This window comes from Pseudophryne corroboree, chromosome 4, assembly GCF_028390025.1.
Source record: "Pseudophryne corroboree isolate aPseCor3 chromosome 4, aPseCor3.hap2, whole genome shotgun sequence".
Lineage (NCBI taxonomy): Eukaryota > Metazoa > Chordata > Amphibia > Anura > Myobatrachidae > Pseudophryne > Pseudophryne corroboree.
The window spans coordinates 328,294,106-328,320,898 of record NC_086447.1 but is presented as its reverse complement, the minus strand read 5'-3'; the positions used below and the strand labels follow the sequence as shown (position 1 = coordinate 328,320,898).

The following is a 26,793-nucleotide window of genomic DNA, read 5'->3' as shown; positions in this document are numbered from 1 at the left end:
TGGCTGGATAGACGCTTCCCGGCGAGACGGGCTCTTGCTGATCCGTGATTAATTCCTGGGACTATGGGTGCAAGAGAGTTTATGTACAGGATAAGATTATCTGCATATATACTGGGGGGATGCAGGATGTGAAAAATGTTTAAATATCTCAGTGATGCTCCATGAGGGCGTGTGGGTGGTAGGGGGGATAATTGCCTGCCCTATCTTCTATCCTGTTAATCTTCTCACGCAGGCCAATCATTATATGCATATTGCTGGGATGCTGGGGAGGGAAGAGCTGGGGAGAGAGGAGGAATATATTAGAGGCCCGAATATACTCGATCATATTTTGTTCTTAAGTCCCGGGGGGTGACTTTGTATGTTTTGCCCCCTTTTTCTATTTATGGGGGCGATTTCGTCTAATGGCTGGGGATATTTTGTTTGTGTTTTGTTCTCTCTATCTTAGGGTCATTATATATTTGGCTCCACCCAGAGTATAACTGGTTGAGTGCTCTGGGTCTGAGCCGGTGTTAGGTTAAGGGATCCAAGTATGCTGCAGGTTGGGAGTAGTGTACAGGGTGGGGGGAGGGGGGAAGTTAATAGCTACGGTTGTCTATGGTATGGATACTTAGAATTTGAGTGTGTGTGGCTTACGAATCTATTAATTGAGCGGTGGTGCAATTTACTTATATTCAAAGAGGGTGGATCTGGCTGGCTGTGGGCTGCAGCCTCTATTATTACCAAAACGACCACTCATGGCTGGGCTTAGGATGTTGTCATGGAATGTACGGGGACTCAATGACAAGATCAAGAGATCTCTGGTGCTTCGACAAATTAAGCAGTATGCCGCTGATGTGATATGTCTTATGGAGACCCACCTGGTGGGCAGCAAGACCCTAGCCATTAAAAGGCCTTGGGTAGGGTGGGCATTCCATTCTACACACACTTCTGCCTCTCGGGGGGTCTCTATTCTTGTAAAAAGGACTGTTCCCTTTGTATTGGAGTCAGTACAAACGGACCCATGGGGGAGATATGTTTTTTTAAAGTGTAAGATCCACTGTACCCCTTTGCTTTTGCTGTCCGTGTATGTGCCTCCCCCGTACTCCTCCGATGTCCTGAAAAAGGTTGCAGGGTTTATGGCCTTGTCACCGGGAACACCCGTGGTTTGTGTGGGGGATTTTAACAATGTGTTGGATAAAACGATGGATAGATTCTCAGCTAATCCCTCTGGTCCACACTCCTGTAGAAATGATTTTGCGGATGTCGTGTCGGGGCTGGGCCTGGTTGATCCCTGGAGACTGAGACATCCATCTGTTAAACAATATTCATGTTTCTCTCACTCCCACTCCTTGTTCTCTAGGATTGACCTGGCCCTTCTCTCGGGCGATCTGATTCCTAGGGTCCGGGATAGCAAATATGAGACTAGGGGTATATCGGATCACTCCCCTTTAACATTGATCCTGGATTTTAATTGCTCTAGAGGCCAGACAGTGTGGAAGTTTAACCCGTTTTGGCTAGTACATATGGGAGATGGCTCCGATCTGGTGGCTGCGTGGCGGGAATTTTTCGAGATAAACAAGGTTGGGCAGCCTATCTCTAATCTATGGGATGTGTTCAAGGCCTTTTTGCGGGGAACCCTAATTAAACGAGTGGCTAATTTAAAAACATTTTTCAGGCACCGGGAGTCCGAACTAGAGACCATAAGTGTTGCTGCAGAGGCACAATATTTACAGGATTGCTTGGATAGTTCCAAATCTGCATGGTTGTCAGCTCAGGGGGAATGGAGGGAATATCTAATGGAAAAGACTCAGCATAGACTTCTCTTCTCCTCTCACGCCTTTTACGCCTCCGGGGATAGGCCAGGATCATATTTAGCCTCCCTGGCACGGGGTGAGAGGTCCGCTAATACCGTGGTTGAAATAGAGGCCCCAGACGGTACCACTTTACTGCAGACCCCACAGATTGCGTCGGAATTCGTGTCGTACTATAGGAGGTTATATAGCTCTAAACTAGACTGTACCCCGATGCAATTAGAAGAATATTTACAGACTATACAGCTCCCCTTGCTGACTTGTGAGGCACGTGACTTCCTCGAGGCACCTATTTCACCGGAGGAGATTGCGACTGCGATCAACGCTGCCCCCAATGGGAAGGCTTCGGGGCTCGACGGCATACCGTCTGAGTTATATAAACGCCATTTAGATTTTTTTGTCCCCCAATTACTTGAGTTATATAATCAGATATTTACACAGGAATCCCTCCCGTTATCTATGGCGGAGGCATTGATTATTGTCCTTCCGAAGCCCGAAAAGGACCATAGGAAAGTTGACTCTTACAGACCTATCTCCCTTCTTCCGACCGACATTAAAATCCTGGCCAAAATCCTAGCATGTAGATTAAATCAGGTCATTACGCAGCTCATACACCCAGATCAGACGGGATTTATGCCCAATAAATCAACATCCATTAATCTCAGACGATTATTTACCCATCTCCAGATCTCCCGTGAGGCAACCTCATCCATAGTAGTTTCATTGGATGCCGCTAAGGCCTTTGATTCCGTGGAATGGGAATATTTGTGGAGTATCATGCGCAAGTTTGGTATAGGCCCCAGTTTTATCAAATTTGTCCGTTTGATGTACTCCTCTCCCCTGGCTAGGGTGGCGGTTAATGGCTTTGTGTCGCACTCCTTTCCATTGTCTAGAGGTACTCGTCAGGGATGCCCATTGTCCCCTACCCTGTTTGCGATGGCCATTGAGCCACTTGCTTGTCTTCTGCGAGCGAACCCTGAGATTGTTGGCTATACAGTGGGCACCAGAGAGGAGAAAATAGCTTTATATGCCGATGACATCCTGCTATTTGTAGATCGCTATGCTGAGTCTATGCCTAAGATTTTAGATATTATTAATAAGTTCGGATGTTACTCCGGGCTCCTGATAAATTGGGAGAAATCCTCCATTATCCCGCTACAGGGCGAGGTCCCGGCCTCCCCAATGGTTGCTCTTCCTCTAAGGTGGGTGAATTCCTTTAAATATCTGGGCATTTGGGTATCCAATGACCCTCATAAATTTACTACTCTTAATATTACACCGCAAATATCTTATCTCCGTAATAAAGTGAAGGTCTGGGGGAAACTGCCCCTGACAGTTACGGGGAGGGTTAACTTGGTGAAAATGGTTTTTCAGCCCAAACTCCTGTACATACTACAACAATCCCCAATATATATCCCCCAGAAAACTTTCAAACAAATAGATGGTTTGATGTCCTCTTTGGTCTGGGCTAGTAAACGGGCACGGCTGAAACTTACTACTCTGACCAGGTCCAAAACGTCAGGGGGGCTGGCTCTTCCCAACTTTCGTTTTTATTACTTTGCAGCACAATTAGCACATCTATGGGAATGGGTTAATGATTCTGACACCTCAAGTCTGCACTCGCAGACGGTGCTGCAGGAGTATCCCGGTGGCTCCCCACTGAGACTACTTCTCTGTGGAGGCGTCAAGGGGTCGGCACTACCACTTATTAAACAATATATCACTATTTGGAGGCAGGCACACCGGATAATGCAGGGGCAGGGCATTGACCCTGACACTCCGCTGGACAATAAATACGGATTGCCGGAGTTGTGTCAGCTTCAAGTCAGGGAGGTGTGGGAACCGTGGGGAATAACTTCACTGGGACACTTATACACTGGCGGGTTTTTTAAATCCTTTCAGCAGATTCAACAGGAATTTAATGTCCCATCAGCGTATTTTTTTCGCTTCCTACAATTACGACATGCTATGACTGCCCAATTCCCCGATGGCCCGCCGGCACTCACTGATTCCCCGGTCAAATTGATGTTGCAGACGGTGGGATCCAGTCATTTAGTCTCCAAAATATATGGCCGTTTACTCCAAATGCACCATATAGACCCCCTTGGCGCCCTCAGGACCAAGTGGGAATCTGATCTAGGTCCAGTATCGGATGATATGTGGGAGGGTGCTTTGGGATCGAGCCGGCTTTCAACATCGTCTGTTAGATATCAACAAATTCAGTTGTTCGTGCTCCACAGAGTATACATGTCACCTCTGAGATTGTCACATATAGGGGGATCCCATAGTTCAAAATGTCCCAAATGTGGCAGTTTGGGAGCAAACTTTTGGCACATGATATGGTTATGCCCCTTGGTGTCAATCTTTTGGGAGGTGGTTATACGTGCCATTGTGGCTACGGGTATCCCCTCTACCATACTTACACCTATATCTTGTATGTTAGCAACTATAGATGAGGAGGCTCTAGATCCACCCAGTCGACGCTATGTTGTAAACCTCTGTGCTCTGGCCAAGGTTTGCATAGCCAGACTGTGGATGCCTAATGAAGCCCCAACACTACAATCCTGGATCGCTCTGGTTAATGCCTGTGTTATACATGAAAAATTTGTATATCTGGCCAGGAATGCGGAAAAAAAGTTTATTGCTATATGGGGAAAGTGGTTGAGCTCTCGCTATTTCGCTTCACGGATGAATAATGCTGATTCCTAGATTTATTTAACTAACCGATGTGGGTGTTCTCTGTGTGGGATCCTTGGGGTGGGTGGCCCATGGCCAGCCGGATTCAAAGTTTCAAAGGCATGATACTGACATGACAAAAGATAATAAGTTGTGTGTATAATATATAGAAAATTTGGGTCATCACTGCTCTGTCGCTATTTATGACTTCGAATGAGGTACATAACACCACGCCACTCTATGTTATTTATGAAATACCGTAAGCATGTTGTTTTATTACTTTCTATCTGTATAAGTGTTTAAGTCTAGGTGGGCTATGTTCGTTATAGCTGCCCTGGGCATTGTTTAAATGTTAAAGCATTGTAAAAAACAATAAAAATGTATTGAATTAAAAAAAAAGAATAACATATATTACACATACAGTTACATGGTTGATATTCCCAGATTTGAGCTTCCAGTGACTGTTTATGCAAATACTACACACTTGGCTATTGATCTATTGTTACCTACACTTTTCAAATTTCAAACCCCAGTGCCGCATTCATATTTCAATTGTCTGTGGCCATTCAATGAAAGGTTGTACTGTATGATGAGGTCTTGGCAGCTATGATCATTTACTTTATTGACCAGCTACAGTATTTGCAGTTTCTGCCCATAATGGTATATTTTTCCTCACAGTTAATATTTTTGTTTTGTTGATATATTCAGTGATGCAGCTTTTGGGGATGACACAATTTTGAATAGTTTTCTGGCATTATGAGGGCTTCCGGACTATGGATAGACACCATATGGTCAACAGGCATTAGGTCAACAGAGTCAAAAGGTAAAAGGTCAACAGGTCAAAAAGTTGACAGGTTCAAAATTACGACATGCCAATGGTCGACAACCATATGTTTTTTGGGGGGTTTCACTTTGTTTTACTTTGACTTGGTTTACCATCCACATGGATTATGCTTGGGAATAGTAACATGTGCCGAGTGCAGCAGCAGTGGAGCGTGGCACCTTACCCAAAGTGTGGCGAGTGAAGCTAGCCTACAAGGATCTATGTTAGCACTAATTGGGGTCACCGGTAATGAAATATACAAAATATCAACAAACATGAAAAACTTGTGTCGACTTTTTCTGTTACAGCCATTTTCATGCAAACCTTTTGTCCCTGTCGACCTTTTGACCCTGTCAACTTAATGCCTGTCTTCCATATTGTGTTGACCTATTGACTATCTATATACTTACTGTGGAACTTCTATAATGCACCCATTATGATCTGTACATGTATCTGACTCTTACAGTATAATGCATATAAATACTTCACATTCTAGTAATGTGTGACTATTAATGATAGACTGCAAAAAGGTATACAAACAAAAATATTTGGCATTAGGTATACCTCATTATTTGAGCAATAGGGTCTATACATCTGATAAACTCATGTAAGCTTTTGTCACCAGTACAACACCACATGGTAACCTACCTTACTCCTCCATTGTGGGACAGTACTTACTGAAGAGCTAGGTTATTTTTAAGATATCCTTTAAACTTGCAATAAGGAATAGCATTTCTATAATCAGCAACTTGCCTATTACATTTGCTATTTTATATTAATGGTTATTTGTTTAATTATTTATTTATTTATTTTTTTGTTTAGGTCTTAAATCCTTTCTATGCATTTGAAGCCTGTAGCCTGGCACTGTGGTTGGCTGTAGGATTCATAGAATATTCCATTGCTGTTATTATAATGACTCTGACATCCATAATCTTTACAGTACATGACCTTAGAAAGGTATGTAACATAGGTAAATTATGTCCACTGTTAATCCAAAATCTAATACTGTTCTAAAGATATTCTCACAACTTCACATCCTGAAATCCAGTTTTGAGACCATGATTAACTGAGAGTTAATAATGTATTTATACATATTTAATTTGCAGATAACTATGGTACACATATGAAGAGGCGAGTGGATGAAGGTGTTATGTAACAATTTTCTGAAAAACAACATAGAAATAATGTTAATTTAAATGTTGGTAGTCTATTTACTGATGTATTTTGTGGCTAAATGCGTTATGTCCAATACCTAAGTTCTAATAATTTATCTTAATTGTAAATATCTCCATTTCTTCTAAACATAACATAAAACCTTCATCAGCTTGCCTCTTCAAATATTTAAATATATACAGTATATATATATATATATATATATATATATATATAGCCCAGGTAATTGTCCGGCACTCCAACACCTCCAACAGCTGCTATGGTGCCCGCTCTATGTAATGAACATACACCAGGAGAATGAGCCGCACTCACAGACTGATCAATAGCATAAGCACTCCGGCGTTAGACCAAAAGAAGTCACATAGCCTGGATGTATTTCCGACGTTTCATGTCTTTATGACATTTTTTCAAGGATACAAACAAACGATAAAAAGTATTACACTTTTATACACTCACCCAAGTTCGTGCGCTGGCTGCCGTCCCGCTCCGTGAAGAGACGTGATGACGTCACTGACATGCGACTAGCGCTGACGTACCGTCTCTAGGCAACGGAGACGTGTTGCTGATAGTGCTACCATCACCATGACTACAGACAATACATAAAAACACACATAGAGAATGTCACCACACTGCAGTGAGACCGTGCAGCTCGAGTCATCTATTTGATACAATGTATCTGCAATAATCCTAGACTGACTGCATGAGAAATGTAAACGTTAGATAAACAAATATTATTTGATAAATATTGTTAATAAAGGCTAGAAGACAAAAATGGGACAAAATTCAAATAAAGCAATTAAAGGAACATTGCTCATTAAGTCCTGACGGGTGCAAAGTCTGTAATTTGTATATCCACATTGATTCCTTCTGTAATAATAGACGTCCCCTGTCGCCCCCTCTGTTATTGAGGGGTACATGGTCTATCATTTTGTATCTAAGACTTGCCAGATTGTGTCTAAAATTCTTAAAATGTCTGGCCACCGGTTGATCTTGATCTGTTCCTTCAAGGGCTTGTCTAATGGCAGTTCTATGCATGGCCATGCGCTCCTTGAATTGTCTGATCGTTTTGCCGATGTATAATAGTCCACAAGGACATTTGATATAGTAAATGACATACTTGGATGAACACGTTAAAGGATATCTAATTTTATACAATTTGCCTGACCTAGGGTGTGAAAATGTATCCCCCGTGTCGAGATAATTGCATGTAGTGCACCCAAGGCAGCGATAGTTACCCGGTTTTCTAGATAAGAAGTGTTCTGAGGGTGTGCCCTTTAGTTTTGATACATCATTGTGTACTACATAGTTCTTTATGTTCTTACCCCGTCTCTGGCCAATCATCAACCGTTTGTTGTGGAGAGCTGGTAATTCTTGTTCTGCATTCACCAGGGGCCATAGTCTTTTAGCAGCTGAATTGATCTCTCCACTAGCCGTGGAAAAATCCGTGACCCAGATCATTGAGTCCTGATGATCCGAAACAGGTTTTTCTTCCAAGGATTTATTCCTGGACATAGATAGCACTTGAAGCATGGTTTTCTTTAGGGATATAGGATTATATCCCCTAACAATGAATTTATTCATCATCAGGTTAAGTTGTATTTTAAGATCTTGGGGATCACTGCAAATTCTAAGGGCACGCATGAACTGTGAGAATGGCAATCCTTGTTTCAGAGACCATGGATGATGACTTTCGGCTCTCAAAAGTGTATTACGATCGGTTGGTTTGTGGAACACTGTTGTGTTAAAGTGTCCATCCTGTATTGTAATGGAGACGTCTAGAAAGTGGATTGTGCAGTTACTGATCGTATGTGTAAACTTGATGCTCTTATCGGCTTGATTGATAGATAGCATCATAGAAGAAAACTGTTCTTTGCTTCCCGTCCATATAACAAAAATGTCATCTATATATCTGTGGAAGCTGTGGATGGGTAATGCAAATTCGGGGTTCGAATATATATAGATATACATATATATATAGAATGGGGGGATAAGGGTACCGGCGACTAGTGTTGTCTAGAATAAAGTCAATAAAACCTTAAAATTTCTGAGCCAAAAAATATATAATAATAAAAACAAGTTTTTAATAACACACAAAAGTGGAATAAAACATAAAAAGTTTTTTTAAAACATTGGTAAAGCAGAAAGGTCTTCTTAAAAGGTAAGGGGTTCTGACTTAACTTAAAATAGGCAGGGGGGTCAGTGCAGGGCAGACACCTTTAACTAGGTTACGTGTGTTTTAGTATTTTAGTAATTTTTAATTTACTTTCTTTACTGAGAACCCACCCCACAAGTGGCGCTGTATCATTTCTGGTTATATATATATATATATATATATATATATATAAAATAGAATTTTACATGCTGTGTACAGTAAACTTCTAAAATGCTAAAATATGATAAAATCAACCCTGCATTAAATGGACAATTTTCTATTGTACATTACATATTTTACATAGTTTTAGGGCAAAGAAAGAAAACTAGGCACTATAACATAGATGCCTATACTGTACTTATCAATTGTACAGTATATTAAAAGTTTAAAATGCATCTTTGTGAATTTAATTTAAAAAAAATTCTATCACTCCAATTACATTTTAATCTGTTAAATTATATTCTAGATGGCAATCATTTATCACCAAGGGTGCAAAAAGATGAATCTGCTTAGTATATAAAGTATAATTCTAAAAATGCATTATATTACATATAAACCTATTGCATCAATAAAATATTACAAGAAAAAAAGCCTCTCTTTCATCAATAATAGGTAATTAACTTTCTCATATAAAATATAGATCAGCCCATCCATCCTGTATCAATTTTGACAGCACAGACTTGCTAGTTGGGGTGCTGCAATTTGATTTATTAATCTTGCCTGTTCCAGTGGCGGAACAAGAGAGTGGTGGGCCCATTTTCAACCAAACCCTAACGTCCCTTACCCCCATAGTCTAAAGCCACCCCCCCCCCCCCCCCACCCCCGTATGTCTGGTAAAGTCCACACACAAAACCTAATCCTAAAATCCCCTGTATACTTACCTTCGGTATCCCAGATGTCGGGATTCCAGCTTCAGAATACTGAGGTTTTCTGTATTCTGGCATTGGTGTTCTGACAGGTGTCGGGATTCCAGCCGGGATATTAAACGGATCCCTCAACCACAAGTAATGCTGCACAAAAGAAAACATTTTTGTATGTTTAATGCCCTTTGGGCTTGGTCATGAAAGTGATGTGCGGTGGTGTGAGGCAGGTGAGGCAGAGCCTTTCCTGTCATACTAACAATTGTGCCAGAGTTTTGACTGAATAAAGTATATGAAAAATACAAAGAATATGTTTGAAATATCTTATTCTTTATAATATTTTTTATAGTCAAAACTCTGGAGTAAAAAGTCTATGGCAATTGAGACAGTGGCTCACCTGGGTAACTTTTCCGCACATCTCTGATCAAAACGCACCAAATTTCCAGGAGTTTATACTGCTGCACCTGTGTATAATGTCCAGATGAACGCTTTGGCTCATATATTGCATGTAAATCTGGCTCTGGTGCTAGTCAGTGCCTCCTGAGCTATTTAGCTCACTGCACGTCCCTGTCATGAAAACAGTGAGGCTATATAAATCCCTTATAGTAGCATAACTCATTTACATGCCCGCAGATGCTTCATTACTCTTTTTAATACCCATTTTATATCCCACTGGTGTCTCTTCAATAATTCTCCATTAAAGATATTCTGACCTAAGGGATCCAGTAGGATAAGGGCAGGGAATATGTGCAGGGTCAGGGGGTCAGAGAGTGACGTATAGGAAAGGAGCACATGTGCATATGTGATTAGATCTATAGTCACACTAAAATACATTATATACTATAGATGTATTGTAAAATAGTTATTTTACTGTTAAGCCCCATACACATACCCCGGGCAGGGTGCCGGCATCGGCGAGTGCATATACACTTGCTGATGCCAGCGGGGAAGGGAGCAATGGCGCGGGGAAGGCGGGGGGAATGACGCTCATGCTGCATCTGCAGCATGATTGTCGTTAACGAGGACCTCCCTCGTCTATACATGTTCAGACGAGAGAGGGGGTCATTCACTATGCATGGGAGCACCCATCGTTAACGACATTGAGTGTACACGCTAGAAGAGATTGTAAAAGATCTCACTCAGATTGGCCCTTCTGAGTGAGATCTTTTACTTTCTCGTTTAGTGTGTAATGGGCCTTATAATGTAAACAGGACACATCCCCTGTATATCGACTTATTTTTTATTATATTTGAGGTAATATATCATGTACATTTGTAAATAATAAAATTTAATTTATGCTTTCTAAATTAGATCTAACAAGTACATTTTTAATTAAAGGAATCTGTTAAACTTCACAATCTGGTGGAATCCAACAACAGTGTCAAGGTGACCATACTCCAAAAAAACAGAGGTATGCTATAATAGCAACACATACAGCAAAAGGTAGAATGTGAGCTTGCTAGGAACATTTGCTAATTAAGATAAAAACGATACAGTACCTGCTTACTTGTATTGTAAACCTTGCCTCTTGCAGGGCTCAGAATGACTCCCCATATCTCCACCCCCGTCCACCCCCGTCCCCCTCCACACACACACACACACACACACACACACACACACACACACACACACACACACACACACACCAGTCTTGGGAACTCTCAACTGAGTCATCTCTTTTGCCCTTCACTGAGCCGTCTTATCCGACTCCCTGTCTCTTGCAGCATAAACACTAGTCTCACACTAGGCCATCCACTTAGCTCCTCTCTGAGGGAGAGATTTATCAATGATGTAGAAAGAAAAAGTGGAGAGAGATAAAGTACTAACCACACAGCATTTATCTATCATTTTACAGATTATGGGTTCTATTTAGTAAACCTTGGAGTGAGATAAAGTACCAGCCAATCAGCTCATAACTGCCATGTTACCGGCTGTGTTTGAAAAATGACAGGAGCAGATTGGTTGGCACTTTATCTCTTTCCAATTTATTTCTCCCAAATTATCATCAATATCCGCCTGGGCCTCATACTGAGCTGCAGATAGGTGTAGTCAAACACCTTTTTAATCCTGTAAGGAAGGGGGGGGGGGGGGGGGGGCCCAGTCTCAAGACACCTAGACATTAACCATCACAATATGCAACACAATAAAATTAATAATAAATAATAATAATGATAATAATGTCACAAACTGAAAATTATAATATAATGCTATTACCTCCAGTGATTCTAGCCTTTTTCCTAATTTAATTTCTTTGTAGAGTGCAAGGTGGTAGAATCCCGCTGCTTGGTGCCAGGTGATGTCATTGTCTTTACAGGAAAGAGGTTATTCCTTCCATGTGATACCATACTCCTAAGCGGAGGATGTATTGTAAATGAAAGCATGCTCACAGGTATTACACACTGCTTGAGATGACAAATAATGTACTATGGGATTACATACGTACTCCCACCGGGCAGGATGCCAACTGTCAGTATCCCGCCTTGCAGGCTCGGTGGCGAGCTGAGCTCACCATAGGTTCTATTCCCACTCTATGGGTGTCGAGGACACCTAAGAGTGGAAATAGCCCATGTGCGTATTCCGGCTGGCAGCATTGCCGGCTGGCGGGACTCCAGCATCGGTATCCTGACCGCTGGGATCCCGACAGCTGGAGAATTGAACAGATCCCGTACTATGGACTAATAACTTTCCCATTCGTTTTATTACAGTTTGTTAAATAATGGTGATCTCTTGCTATAGTAAATAACCAGTGGTTTTTAAATTGTGCTAGGTAACTATGTCATTTTTAAGTGAGGACTAAATAGAGGCTGTGGAGGAAAGTAGCCTGAGGAAAAATACCTTTAATTGATAAATTGCATCAGTTGTCCTTTAGGTTAACAATATTTATTTTCATTTATTTAACAGGTGAAAGTATCCCTGTGTCTAAAACTCCTCTACCTCATAATGACCATACCACGCCCTGGAAGACACACAGTGGCGAGGACTTTAAAAGGCATATCCTATTTTGTGGTACTGAAGTCATTCAGACAAAGTCAGCAGGTCATGGACACGTGAAGGCAATTATCCTAAGAACTGGTCAGTTCTAATAATTTAACATAGTACACATTTACTTATATATTATGATATTTGGCTAAGGCAAAAAGTACTAACTATAATAATGTGCCTTTTGTACAATATAGTTTTATTTAAACTAGGTCACATTTATGCCCCTACAAATATGTTTACATTTGTATTATACTAAGAATCATAATTTAAGAGTTTCTAACATCTCTTAAATATATAATAAACAATGAGGGAGGAAAGGAGTGGTGCCCTAATTGCCTAATACCTTAATGATAATGCATATGTATGTATTCCCAAATAGAATGAGAATACAGTAATCTTCTGATTACCTCACCGTCTGAGGCATTCTTGGAAATCTGATTTAAATCTAAGATCACAGAAATATTATTCTGTATGAATACAGTATATCTGTGACTTTACAACAGAGTTTTACAGGTGGGGAGTACTAATTTAAAAAGTCAGCCATTGCCATGGACAGAAGTATTGGTGGTTTTTTAAACTGAATTCATTTTTTTTCTTAGTTGTACCGTACACTGTTATATCTTAGAAATTGTATCTATGTGTAATTATAAAGTATAGGCTAGTGCCTTATCATTTAAAAATGTGTATCAACATTATATTTCTATATGTTTGTACAGCTTTATTTTAGACACTTTTGGTTCCATTTTTTATATCTTTTGTTTATTGCCATGTTATTGACCTACTGTATGATGTGTTATTCTTAAATCCACAGGATTTAATACTGCTAAAGGAGATCTAGTGAGATCCATCTTGTACCCAAAGCCAATGAATTTTAAATTATATAGAGATGCTTTCAGATTTCTGATGGTTCTAGCAAGCGTTGCTATAATTGGAACAATCTACACAGTGGCTGTTTTTGTCATGCAAGGGGTAAGATAAATATATTTAAATATCGCTCCAATTAGAAGTGAACTTGACTTTATTATTACAATACAATAGTGACATTGCCACTACTAAGCACACTAGCTACACTCAGCAGCCCAGTATGAGACAAAAGGGGATTATAAAGCTGGTAATCCCAGTTAAAGTTACTCCTGCTTGATACAGTACCATGTAGCAGTGCACATTTGTATTCACTTCCTTGTGAAGACTTCTGTAACTATAGCATTATACTCTTCTGCAATGTTTTGTATTGACTGTGATAACTTTCTGAGGGCTATCATCTTCAATTCATCTTGTCCTCAGCACCTTCATGCAGTTCATCTCATGTCCTCTGTGCAAGCCCTGTATTGGCTGATTTACCATAGTAAGGCTGTGCTCTGAGAAGTATATACTTATGCGATACAGAGGGTATACGGAGGGACAAGCTACTGTCAGATCTGTCCAGCAACTGACATACTGATACATTGTAACACTATCACATCCTGTATCGCTGCCTTAGTAGTGATACAGGATATGTCTTAGCGCGGAGATAACCCCTTATTCAGGGCTATCTTAACAGCAGTGTAGGCCCCTTGGCAAAGCAATGCACTTAGGCCCCTGCCTATCCTCCAGCAGTAGGGGTGGGGGGTGCTATCAGCTGCAGCTTTGATGTCCCGTGGGTGGTAGGAATTGTTGTTTCTTTTACTCAGCAGTCATTTCTGCTAATTATTCCTTTACTGTACAGATGGTGGGAGATGGGGTTAGAGGGAGAACACTAAACTGTAGAAGAAGGCATTGGGCTGAATGAAGGGGCCCCAATACATGACTTCCAGGGTGATAGGTGGTGTTTTATATGCAGGGGAGGGGTGGATAATGGAGTGGGTTTAATATTCATAATTTTCCGGTGGGAGGGCAACTGGCTTGACTGCAGATATCTCCAGTTCCTGGAAATAGATTTCTTAGCTTTCCATGGGATAAAAAAATAATGGGGAATCCCTCCTTTCAGGGGATCAAAGTACAGGAGCCAGAGCAATCCATCAATGAATATATGAAACTGCTACCAGGCGTGTGGAGCTGTCAGTGTGCACTAAAAATTGAGAGTCTCAGTTTTTGGAGTATACCCACAGAAAAACTCTATGTCAGACAGAACCCAAGATATCTGGCTGGGAAGAGCAATTAACAGGCTTGGATGGGGACCACTGCTTTGAAGTCAAATATTTTTGGTTCTATGGGGCCTATATTCAAAAATATGGCCCCCCTGGAAAAAGGGGACCCTCGGCTATGAGCCTAGGACCCTTATACTCCTGGGGCCCTTGGGCAACTCCCCCTTGAGCCCATATGAAAAGATGGCCCTGCCCTTATTCCCTGTATCAGTGAATCCTTGTAGACCACACCCTATCTAACACCAGATATGTGAGACCAATTATATATCCTACTGAACACAATGAGAATATTGGGTAAAAAATTGCAATGGTCCAGACCCCAAAATGCTAGACCAGACTGGATCCATGCAGCAAACTCGGCTATTCTGGAGCGTGTAGTGCTCGTCCCTGTCCAGGCGGTGCCCCATCTGGATGGGGGGGGTGTCTGTGACAGCTGTCACCGGTGAGGCAGGGAGGGAGAGATTACATCCTCCCCTGTATGGTAAAGGGATGAGGTAAAAACTGGAATGGTCTGGACCATATGGGGCGGCTGTAATCTCTCCCTCCCCATCTCCCACATGACAGCTGCCACAGACATCCCCCAGACAGGACACCCAGATGGGGACGAGCAATACAAGCTACATATTGGCAGAGTTTGCTGCAGAGTACCAGTCTGGTCCGGTGTTCCGAGATCTGGACCATTACAGTTTATACCCAATCTCCATAATTAGTCCTTGTGTGTAATTTGCTCACTTAATCGACTCTTCCTCTCCACCATTCATTACAGTTTCTAAGTATGAGTTTGCACAAGCTATTCATATTTGGTGCTAGTAAGCAAAAGAGGAAACTGTACAAAATAAAATTAATCAGATTATCACAATGTTTGCCGCCGAACAGAGTATTTCAGGAGACATGTGTACTGATGATGTGGATTGCAGTGACCTGTTCACTTATGCGGAGGCATTGTGATGTCAAATTCATCTCTATATTAAGCAAGGTTCACACTTCCAACTTGACCTGTTTTTCTGCACTTACAAAGTAATAGGATAACGGCAGCACAGAAGCATCATAAAGCTATAATATGACTTAGTATTACTATAATATCATATAACTATATTTTTTTACCCTTAGGAGTCTCCTACTGAAATTGTGATAAAGGCTTTGATTATTATCACAACAGCTGTTCCCCCAGCACTGTCAGCTGCCTTATCTACAGGTATTATGTATGCTCAGCGCAGACTAAAGAAGAATGGGATTTTTTGTGTCAGTCCTCAGAGAATAAATATTTGTGGGCGCCTGAATATTATTTGTTTTGACAAGGTAAGGATTTCACTAGCTTCCAAGCATGATTCCCAGATCTAGAGCTACAGCTACTGTACCGTATCATTTCCCAAGTGAGGGACTTACAATACTAATAATATAACGGTCCCCTTAACTGTGTACATAACAAATATTTAATATACAGTACATTGTGAAAACTCAAAAACAGCAAACATCTGAAATAGGTAACAATTGCTAAGAGACGATGGAGGGGACAGAGTTTACATACTTATAGAGGTTTTTGCTGCAGACTGGAACTCTAACAGAAGATGGACTGGACCTGTGGGGTGTGCTCCCTTCCCATGGAAATTGGTATGTTTCCTACAGTATACTGTATAGCCTCAATATTATATTTTATGTGTTATTTTTAGAAGATAATATTAACATGCCCTGATAGAGTCATTATCTGTTAACCGATTTTGGAACTGACCTGAAAAGTTACATGTGCTCTGCTAGTTTATAATCTCTTCCTATTAGCTTCCAGGAGGTCCACAGCTTCACAATGGGTAACGCTTTGCCATGGGGACCATTGCTTGGGGCTTTGTCCAGCTGCCACTCATTAGTTGCCATTGATGGAACACTGCAGGGAGATCCCTTGGATTTGAAGATGTTTGAAGCTACTAACTGGGTAAGAAGGGATTATACTGTACATTTTCATATGAAACACTGGTAGGGCTTGGTATGTGTGACCGGTGGACGGGATGCTGGTGGTCACAATACCAATGCCGGCATTCAGGTCTTTAAAATCCCAACAGGGCTAGAGGTAATTATGCTATCCCCTCTCACCTACCCCCTATCCCTAACCCTCTCTTCCCACAGCCTTATCCATAACCTCTTACCTTAGTGCATAACCCTAACCCATCCCCCAGTGGTGCCTAAGCCTAACCATAAACTCCCCTCCGAGCAGCCTAACCTTAACCCTCTCCCCTTAGTGTCTAAACCTAACCTCACAGTAACAATAAATGGAACAGAAGTGACTAAACACTAGATGGTACATTTACAAAAATGTAGGTTTTCAGAAGTGGAGATGTTGTCCATAGCAACCAATCAGATTCTGGCTATTATCTTCAAGAAGGTGCTAGATAAATGATAAGTAGAATTTGATTGGTTGTTATGGGCAAGATCTCCACTTCTAAAAACCCTCAGTTTTGTAAATACACCTCTAGAACTTACAAAGTATAAGCATCGTCTTCATATTATACTGTAGCTCCACAAGACACTGAGATTCAGCATATCTTTATAGATGTCTTCCAAATATAGAATTGCATACACCTGTAAAAATATAGAAAAGTTTATAGTTCATTAAAATGCATACTTATCAATTATAAAATCATACCAACCTCTTTTCACCTGATTTAACCTTTTGTTGTATTCACTGTTGTGCAAGCTGTGATGTATCTGTTTTTAGGAACTCAAACAGTTGGTTTCAGAAAATAATGACATTTCCGCATCCAACCTGATTGTGAAACCAGGACAAGGCTGCAGAATGGTGAGTCTTCCCCCATGTTCTAGGCAGCAGAACTGAGCTGTTGTATTTCTCCACTGAATATACTACAGTTTCCTTTATGGAGGTTGTATATGGCGTACAACTTGCAGAGAAGATGCATCAGGAGTTTGCCTGTCCTTGCGAGTGATTTAAAAAACTTGTGATGTCAGAGAGAATACCCTGTGGTGGGTCTGGGCTTAGTCACTGGACAACATATTGGGCCTTAGTGAGATCTGAATGCAGGTGCTGCGCTCGTTCTGAAGACCAGGGTTTTGCTGTCTGCACATGCGCAGCGGGCGCAGTGCACGTGCATGGGCTGTCATGATGCAATCGCATCACGAAAGGATGTGATAGCGACGTGATTGACAGGCGACGGGCCTCCAAGGACGGGCGATGCTACACTGGGGAAGAGGAGGGCAGGTAACACAGGCATGTCATGGCCATTTCGGTGCCAGCTGATGATGTCACCTGCAGTTCCTGTGATTTGAAACAGGGCGGCGGTGCCTCTGCCATGCTGCGTAAGCAGGGGTCGACTTCTATTTGATGCGATCGTAATTGAATTGCGATCTCAGGGTGGTGCCACTCATGCTGGGCAGTGTTGCCCTGTGCTGGACGGCCCCCAGCATGTGAGTAATATGGTGGCAGAGCTTGCTGCTATAGCAAAATCTGCGACCATATCTGAATAACCCCCATAATCAATATACCTTTATATACAGATTTTTCAGATAAGGTAGCATTAAATAGAATCTGTTCGAAAGTACCTAACCAATAGATACAATTAATGTAATCTGCACAATAGGGTCAATATAGTACTAGTCTTCATAATATAATTTATTAATGTTACAATTAAGTATTACTTGGGGCTATGCTTTGTGCTCTATTCCATAACACATGTGTACTGTAGCAGCTGGCAGATTATCACTCACCAGTTCTTTTACCCATCTAGGGTCCAGTTGAAGAAATTGCCATCATCCATCAGTTTCCATTTTCTTCCAGCCTGCAGCGCATGTCTGTCATCACTCAAGAGATTGGTCAGGATAAGCTAGTTATGTATATGAAAGGAGCGCCAGAGATGGTGATCACATTTTGCAAGGAGGAAAGTGGTAAGGTTTTTTTTTTTGTGTTGTGTCAATAAATTTAGTTAAGAAAATTAATTATAGTTTACTTTCCAGATATAACGGGATCATTTAATACTGAACTGTTGCCATGTTCAGTTGTGAACATCCCTTAGAATTACAGTTGCCCATCTTCACTTATTTTCTGTCCATCTACATTGGTGATGTTGCTATTCACATAGTTCTGTTGTTTCGACTGACCCCAATAGGTTTTGATGGCTCTTCACCATTATCATACAGATATAAATATTAAAGACAATTAATATGAAATAATATTAAAGACAATTTAATCTTTAATCTTGTTGAAACAACGTATACATTTATTTTGACAATATTTTGAATATTTGATTAAGTAACAGTAAACAAAGCACACATGACCGATACTAACCCAAGTGAAGTATTTGTTATAATGCAAAGGGGTTCACTTATGACCAGGGGCAGATTGGGAACTGAAAAAGGCTCTGGAAAAATTTGTAGACGTGGTCTCACATAAGCAGCACCAGAGGTATACCGTGTAACCATGGCGGCAGCACCACCCTCACATGTCAACAAACAAAACAGGCTCCACATGCATATCAGCCCACCGGGGATCTTCCCCGTTATCCCTATGGCCAATCCGCCCCTGCTTATGACTAGGGTATCATGAAACTGCTTCTGTTCTTTATGCACTAGACCATGTTGGGGTAAATGTCATCATTTATGTAGGTGAAAATGTTAGTTCTGCATGATAAATGCTTTATATCACATTGAGGTATTCCCTAAATGCTTGTGAGGCCCCAACACCTGGTCTACAAGCCCTGACTCTGTCTCAAGCATAGTTCCCAAGGATGCTTTTGTTTTTTTAAAGAAAATGATTATTCATTACTGGATATACTTAGACTGTAGCATGATTCAAATGTCTGCGTAACAAAGCTGTCTTGATGCTAGTGTCACTAATGTCAAACTCCTGGAGGAAGGACTATGAATGTGCTAAGTGTAGTTGTGGGGTTACATGGAGTCACCCATTGCTAATAAATCTATAGAGCAGCTAGGGTAGGATTTAGAACTTCATAAGTGCATTTACTAGAAGTAAATCTACTCAGTGGTGCAAACTGTAACTTGTGTCTGTAGAGATGCCTGTTTAGCTCAGAATATAGATGGGAAAATGCAAGTGTGGCATATCTGTACATTCAACTGTATATCAGGCCATTAGTAACAAACCTGGTCATCCACGTGAACATTCATCCATTTACAAGACCATACCCTCTAACATTTTACACATAAAAACTGGTACAAATTAGGAAAGAGGCATAGCCATGGGTAGAAGGGGTGTGGGCACGTCCCCTTTCCTATACTTTCAATTTTAATTTGGAGAGTAAAAAATCGGTACAAAGCCCTTTTTGGCAAGTTCAGACCATAAAAAAATGTACTTTACCTGCCAAAAAGGTACAGTTGAAGGGTTTGCAAGACTGTGCTCATAGAAGTATAATTTTTTTATATGAGGATGCTGCAAGTGGCAGAGCAACTGAGGTCATTTCTTTCTGTGTACAATAGGAGTGATATGTGTGTGTGTGTGTGTGTGTGTGTGTGTGTGTGTGTGTGTGTGTGTGTGTGTGTGTGTGTGTGCAAAAGGACTCATTTTTAACATTACTTAAAGGTGGATCAAAGAATTACTTTTAATGAATTCCAATACTCATAATAGGTGCATCAACTGGGAACAGATTTCAGTACAATTAAACTATTAAAAGTAGTCTTTATATACATTTACATTCCATAGCACACTTACAAATATGGTGTGTACTGTAGGTCATACAATCAGTACATTAAAAGTTTTACTTCCATCTAGGAGTAAAATCTCTATACACTAGATGGAGTCCTTGGGTTTGCAACATGCAGTATTTGTCTACTGTACCACTGTGGACCATTTTCATTAATATATGATATATTTATCATATCAAGGGGGCCAGATCATGCGCTCTCTAATGGTTAGCCAAGCCTCTACTGAAATTGACAGAGATGAATTATGAAAAGATAAAAAGGTTGCGAGACAGAACCGCACTAGACCTCTCCTGTCTCTAGAGAACCCCCCTAAGAGAGGAGGGAAAGTTTCAACAGGGGAGTAATTGAAGTTCAAAAATAAACAACTACCTTTGGATTCAGAAAGAAAAATCAATGATCCAAGGGTTGGCGGTGCTCCCCAGAGTCAAAATAGCATATATTGTTATAGGAAAGGAAAGAATACTTTTTTGGGGGGGCACTCACATATTATATCATACTGAACAGGGAAATGCCAATATTCATAAAATGTAACTTTTATTATATATTTTAAAATATCTGGGATTATGTATCTTTTTTGGACAAATAACACATACAAACATACATAGTCCATAATATACCCACACTGGGAATATAGTTATACCCAATTAATTATGCAGGGCAGGATTTCACTGCTGTAAATATTGTTTTTATTTGTATGTGTTATTTGTCCAAAAAAGATACATAATCCAAGATATTTTAAAATATATAATAAAAATAAAATTTTATGAATATTGGCATTTCCCTGTTCAGTATGATATAATATGTGAGTGCCCCCAAAAAAGAGTCTTCTTTTCTTTCCTATAACAATATAGAGATGAGGTATGGCCAAGTCACAGTGGGGCTAATTAAGACCTGATCGCTGCTGTGCGTGTTTGCACAGCAGCGATCAGGTCTGAAGTGCGCAAGTGCGCATGCGTCTTAGTCCTGCGATCGCCTCTGCCTGATTGACAGGTACAGGCAGAGGCGGTCGCTGGGCGGGAGGGAGTGGGTCGGCGGTGTTTGGCCGCTGTTTAGGGAGCGCGGTTCTGGCAATGCAGGTGTGCCCGGACTGTTGGGGGGGGTGGCGAGCCGTGGCAGCTGTGTGACGTTACACGCAGCCGCTGCAACCCGGGCAGCGGCAAGTAACTCCCTGCCTGCACTGGCTGGCCGGGAGCTACTCCTACAGTACAAAAGCATCGCCGCTGTGCGATGCTTTTGTACTTGTGTGACGGGGTCGGGCCTGACATGCGGGGCGGACTAGTATGTCAGGGAAGCTGATCGGAGATGTGCTAAATTTAGCACATCTACGATCAGGTCTGGATAACCCCCAGTATGTCTTTTAAAAGACAAACCTTAGTGAGCTCCATCAACCTTTTACAAGTTTCCTAGTTGAGGAAGTTAATGTGGCAATTTTTCAGCCAGATGAGAATATATAGGCTATACTGTATTTAACATTTCACATACAGTATGTGCAACTCAATATACAATACTGTAGCATAAACATAAGAGAGAAGATGCAAATATATGTCTATATCTAATACAGGCACAACGTGTGCAGAACATTGGAGCAGACAGGTACTTTAGTGCTAAGTGAACATAAATGTGTGATGGATGGAAATAAATGAGGCTTGATCATTTGCAATGCACCAACCATAAATGACACCAGAAAATATATCAGTCTGAGGGAAATAAAAGTATTCATCTTTCTCTTTTACATAGTTCCAAAAGGCTTTTCACAGGAGCTTCAGTTTTACACTATGAAAGGTTTTCGAGTTATTGGACTGGCCTATAAAACTCTAGAGGATTGGAAGATTGCATCAGATGCCAACTTTATCAGGTGCTGTATCCCAGGCCTCAATATTTCTCAAGGAACCAATAAAATTAATGGAAAATAAAATGTGAGTAAATAAGAATTTACTCACCGGTAATTCTATTTCTCGTAGTCCGTAGTGGATGCTGGGAACTCCGTAAGGACCATGGGGAATAGCGGGCTCCGAAGGAGGCTGGGCACTCTAGAAAGATTTAGGACTACCTGGTGTGCACTGGCTCCTCCCACTATGACCCTCCTCCAAGCCTCAGTTAGGACACCGTGCCCGGACGAGCAGACATAATAAGGAAGGATTTAGAATCCCGGGTAAGACTCTTACCAGCCACACCAATCACACCGTACAACTCGTGATACTATATCCAGTTTGACAGTATGAAAACAACTGAGCCTCTCAACAGATGGCTCAACAATAACCCTTTAGTTAACAATAACTATTTACAAGTATTGCAGACAATCCGCACTTGGGATGGGCGCCCAGCATCCACTACGGACTACGAGAAATAGAATTACCGGTGAGTAAATTCTTATTTTCTCTAACGTCCTAGTGGATGCTGGGAACTCCGTAAGGACCATGGGGATTATACCAAAGCTCCCAAACGGGCGGGAGAGTGCGGATGACTCTGTAGCACCGAATGAGAGAACTCCAGGTCCTCCTCAGCCAGGGTATCAAATTTGTAGAATTTTGCAAATGTGTTTGCCCCTGACCAAGTAGCTGCTCGGCAAAGTTGTAAAGCCGAGACCCCTCGGGCAGCCGCCCAAGATGAGCCCACCTTCCTTGTGGAATGGGCATTTACAGATTTTGGCTGTGGCATGCCTGCCACAGAATGTGCAAGCTGAATTGTACTACAAATCCAGCGAGCAATAGACTGCTTAGAAGCAGGAGCACCCAGCTTGTTGGGTGCATACAGGATAAACAGCGAGTCAGATTTTCTGACTCCAGCCGTCCTGGAAACATATATTTTCAGGGCCCTGACAACGTCTAGCAACTTGGAGTCCTCCAAATCCTTAGTAGCCGCAGGCACCACAATAGGCTGGTTCAGGTGAAACGCTGACACCACCTTAGGGAGAAACTGGGGACGAGTCCTCAATTCTGCCCTATCCATATGGAAAATCAGATAAGGGTTTTTACATGATAAAGCCGCCAATTCTGACACTCGCCTGGCTGAAGCCAGGGCCAATAACATGACCACTTTCCACGTGAGATATTTCAGATCCACGGTTTTTAGTGGCTCAAACCAATGTGATTTTAAGAAACTCAACATCATGTTGAGATCCCAAGGTGCCACAGGAGGCACAAATGGGGGCTGAATATGCAGCACTCCTTTCACAAATGTCTGATCTTCAGGTACTGAAGCTAATTCTTTTTGAAAGAAAATCGACAGAGCCGAGATCTGTACTTTAATGGAGCCTAGTTTTAGGCCCATATTCACTCCTGCTTGCAGGAAATGCAGAAATCGACCTAGTTGAAATTCCTCTGTTGGGGCCTTTTTGGCCTCGCACCATGCAACATATTTCCGCCATATGCGGTGATAATGCTTTGCCGTAACATCTTTCCTGGCCTTAATAAGCGTAGGAATGACTTCTTCCGGAATACCCTTTTCCTTTAGGATCCGGTGTTCAACCGCCATGCCGTCAAACGCAGCCGCGGTAAGTCTTGGAACAGACAGGGCCCCTGTTGTAGCAGGTCCTGTCTGAGCGGTAGAGGCCACGGGTCCTCTGAGAGCATCTCTTGAAGTTCCGGGTACCACGCTCGTCTTGGCCAATCCGGAACCACGAGAATGGTGTTTACTCCTCGCTTTCTTATTATTCTCAATACCTTTGGTATGAGAGGCAGAGGAGGGAACACATAAACCGACTGGTACACCCACGGTGTCACTAGAGCGTCCACAGCTATCGCCTGAGGGTCCCTTGACCTGGCGCAATATCTTTTTAACTTTTTGTTGAGGCGGGACGCCATCATGTCCACCTGTGGTTTTTCCCAACGGTTTACCAGCATCTGGAAGACTTCTGGATGAAGTCCCCACTCTCCCGGGTGGAGGTCGTGTCTGCTGAGGAAGTCTGCTTCCCAGTTGTCCACTCCCGGAATGAACACTGCTGACAGTGCTAGTACATGATTCTCCGCCCATCGGAGAATTCTTGTGGCTTCCGCCATCGCCATCCTGCTTCTTGTGCCGCCCTGTCGATTTACATGGGCGACTGCCGTGATGTTGTCTGACTGGATCAGCACCGGCTGGTGTAGGAGCAGGGATTTTGCTTGACTTAGGGCATTGTAGATGGCCCTTAGTTCCAGAATATTTATGTGAAGGGAAGTCTCCTGACTCGACCATAGTCCTTGGAAGTTTCTTCCCTGTGTGACTGCCCCCCAGCCTCGAAGGCTGGCATCCGTGGTCACCAGGACCCAGTCCTGTATGCCGAACCTGCGGCCCTCTAGAAGATGGGCACTCTGCAGCCACCACAGTAGCGACACCCTGGTTCTTGGAGACAGGGTTATCAAGCGATGCATCTGAAGATGCGATCCGGACCACTGGTCCAACAGGTCCCACTGAAAGATTCTGGCATGGAACCTGCCGAAGGGAATTGCTTCGTAAGAAGCCACCATCTTTCCCAGGACCCGCGTGCAGTGATGCACTGATACCTGTTTTGGTTTCAGGAGGTCTCTGACTAGAGATGACAACTCCCTGGCTTTCTCCTCCGGGAGAAACACTTTTTTCTGGACTGTATCCAGAATCATACCCAGGAACAGTAGCCGTGTTGTCGGAACCAGCTGTGACTTTGGGATATTCAGAATCCAGCCGTGCTGGTGCAGCACATCCTGGGATAGTGCTACTCCCACCAACAACTGTTCCTTGGACCTCGCTTTTATTAGGAGATCGTCCAAGTACGGGATAATTAAAACTCCCTTTCTTCGAAGGAGTATCATCATTTCCGCCATAACCTTGGTAAATACCCTCGGTGCCGTGGACAGTCCAAACGGCAGCGTCTGGAATTGGTAATGGCAATCCTGTACCACAAATCTGAGGTACTCCTGGTGAGGATGGTAAATGGGGACATGCAAGTAAGCATCCTTGATGTCCAGGGATACCATGTAATCCCCCTCGGTCAGGCTTGCAATAACCGCCCTGAGCGATTCCATCTTGAACTTGAATTTCTTTATGTATGTGTTCAAGGATTTCAAATTTAGAATGGGTCTCACCGAACCGTCCGGTTTCGGTACCACAAATAGTGTGGAATAATAACCCCGGCCTTGTTGAAGTAGGGGTATCTTGATTATCACCTGCTGAGAATACAGCTTGTGAATTGCCGTTAGCATCGCCTCCCTGTCTGAGGGAGCAATTGGCAAGGCAGATTTTAGGAACCGGTGGGGTGGGGACGCCTCGAATTCCAGCTTGTACCCCTGAGATACTATTTGCAGGATCCAGGGATCCACCTGTGAGCGAACCCACTGATCGCTGAAATTTTTGAGGCGACCCCCCACCGTACCTGGCTCCGCCTGTGGAGCCCCACCGTCATGCGGCGGACTTGGAAGAAGAAGCGGGGGAGGACTTTTGCTCCTGGGAACCTGCTGTTTGTTGCAGCCTTTTTCCCCTACCTCTGCCTCTGGACAGAAAAGACCCGCCTTTTCCACGCCTGTTTTTCTGGGTCCGAAAGGACTGTACCTGATAAAACGGCGCCTTCTTAGGCTGTGAGGGGACATCGGGTAAAAATGCTGACTTCCCAGACGTTGCTGTGGAAACTAGGTCCGAGAGACCATCCCCAAATAATTCCTCACCCTTATATGGCAACACTTCCATGTGCTTTTTAGAATCTGCATCTTCTGTCCACTGGCGAGTCCATAAGCCTCTCCTAGCAGAAATGGACAATGCACTTACTTTAGATGCCAGTCGGCAGATTTCCCTCTGTGCATCTCTCATATATAAGACTGAGTCTTTTATATGGTCTATGGTTAACAGGATCGTGTCTCTGTCTAATGTGTCAATATTTTCTGACAGTTTATCTGACCAAGCAGCGGCAGCACTGCACATCCAAGCTGACGCAATAGCTGGCCTAAGTATAATGCCTGTGTGTGTATATACAGACTTCAGGATCGCCTCCTGCTTTCTATCAGCAGGTTCCTTGAGGGCGGCCGTATCCGGAGACGGTAGTGCCACCTTTTTAGACAAACGTGTGAGCGCTTTATCCACTCTAGGGGGTGTTTCCCAACGTGACCTATCCTCTGGCGGGAAAGGGAACGCCATTAGTACCTTCTTAGGAATTACCAATTTTTTATCAGGGAAAGCCCACGCTTCTTCACACACTTCATTTAATTCATCTGATGGGGGAAAAACTACGGGTAGTTTTTTCTCTCCAAACATAATACCCTTTTTAGTGGTACCAGTAGTTATATCAGAAATGTTTAACACCTCTTTCATTGCCTCAATCATACAGTGAATGGCCTTAGTGGGCATCAGGTTTGACTCATCGTCGTCGACACTGGTGTCAGTATCAGTGTCGACATCTGGGTCTGCTTGAGGTAGCGGGCGTTTTAGAGCCCCTGACGACGCCTGGGCAGGCACGAGCTGAGAAGTCGGCTGTCCCACATTTGGCATGTCGTCGATTTTCTTATATAAGGAGTCTATACGTGCACTCATTACTTTCCATAAGCCCATCCACTCAGGTGTCTGCCCCGCAGGGGGTGACATCCCTTCTAAAGGCATCTGCTCCGCCTCCACA

General features: G+C 42.5%; 1 protein-coding gene across 1 annotated transcript in view; it reads left to right on the top strand.

The window, feature by feature from the left end:
• Window positions 1–26,793, top strand: part of LOC134911389 (probable cation-transporting ATPase 13A4) — a 137,240-nt gene that overhangs the window by 47,315 nt on the left and 63,132 nt on the right. Inside the window, exons 7-17 of the mRNA XM_063919622.1 lie at window positions 6,112–6,246; window positions 10,813–10,885; window positions 11,732–11,863; window positions 12,376–12,546; window positions 13,268–13,425; window positions 15,690–15,878; window positions 16,129–16,190; window positions 16,356–16,506; window positions 17,287–17,367; window positions 18,311–18,467; window positions 21,975–22,092. Of these exons, the coding sequence (XP_063775692.1) occupies window positions 6,112–6,246; window positions 10,813–10,885; window positions 11,732–11,863; window positions 12,376–12,546; window positions 13,268–13,425; window positions 15,690–15,878; window positions 16,129–16,190; window positions 16,356–16,506; window positions 17,287–17,367; window positions 18,311–18,467; window positions 21,975–22,092 (1,427 nt within the window). The remainder of the gene's footprint in view (window positions 1–6,111; window positions 6,247–10,812; window positions 10,886–11,731; window positions 11,864–12,375; window positions 12,547–13,267; window positions 13,426–15,689; window positions 15,879–16,128; window positions 16,191–16,355; window positions 16,507–17,286; window positions 17,368–18,310; window positions 18,468–21,974; window positions 22,093–26,793) is intronic.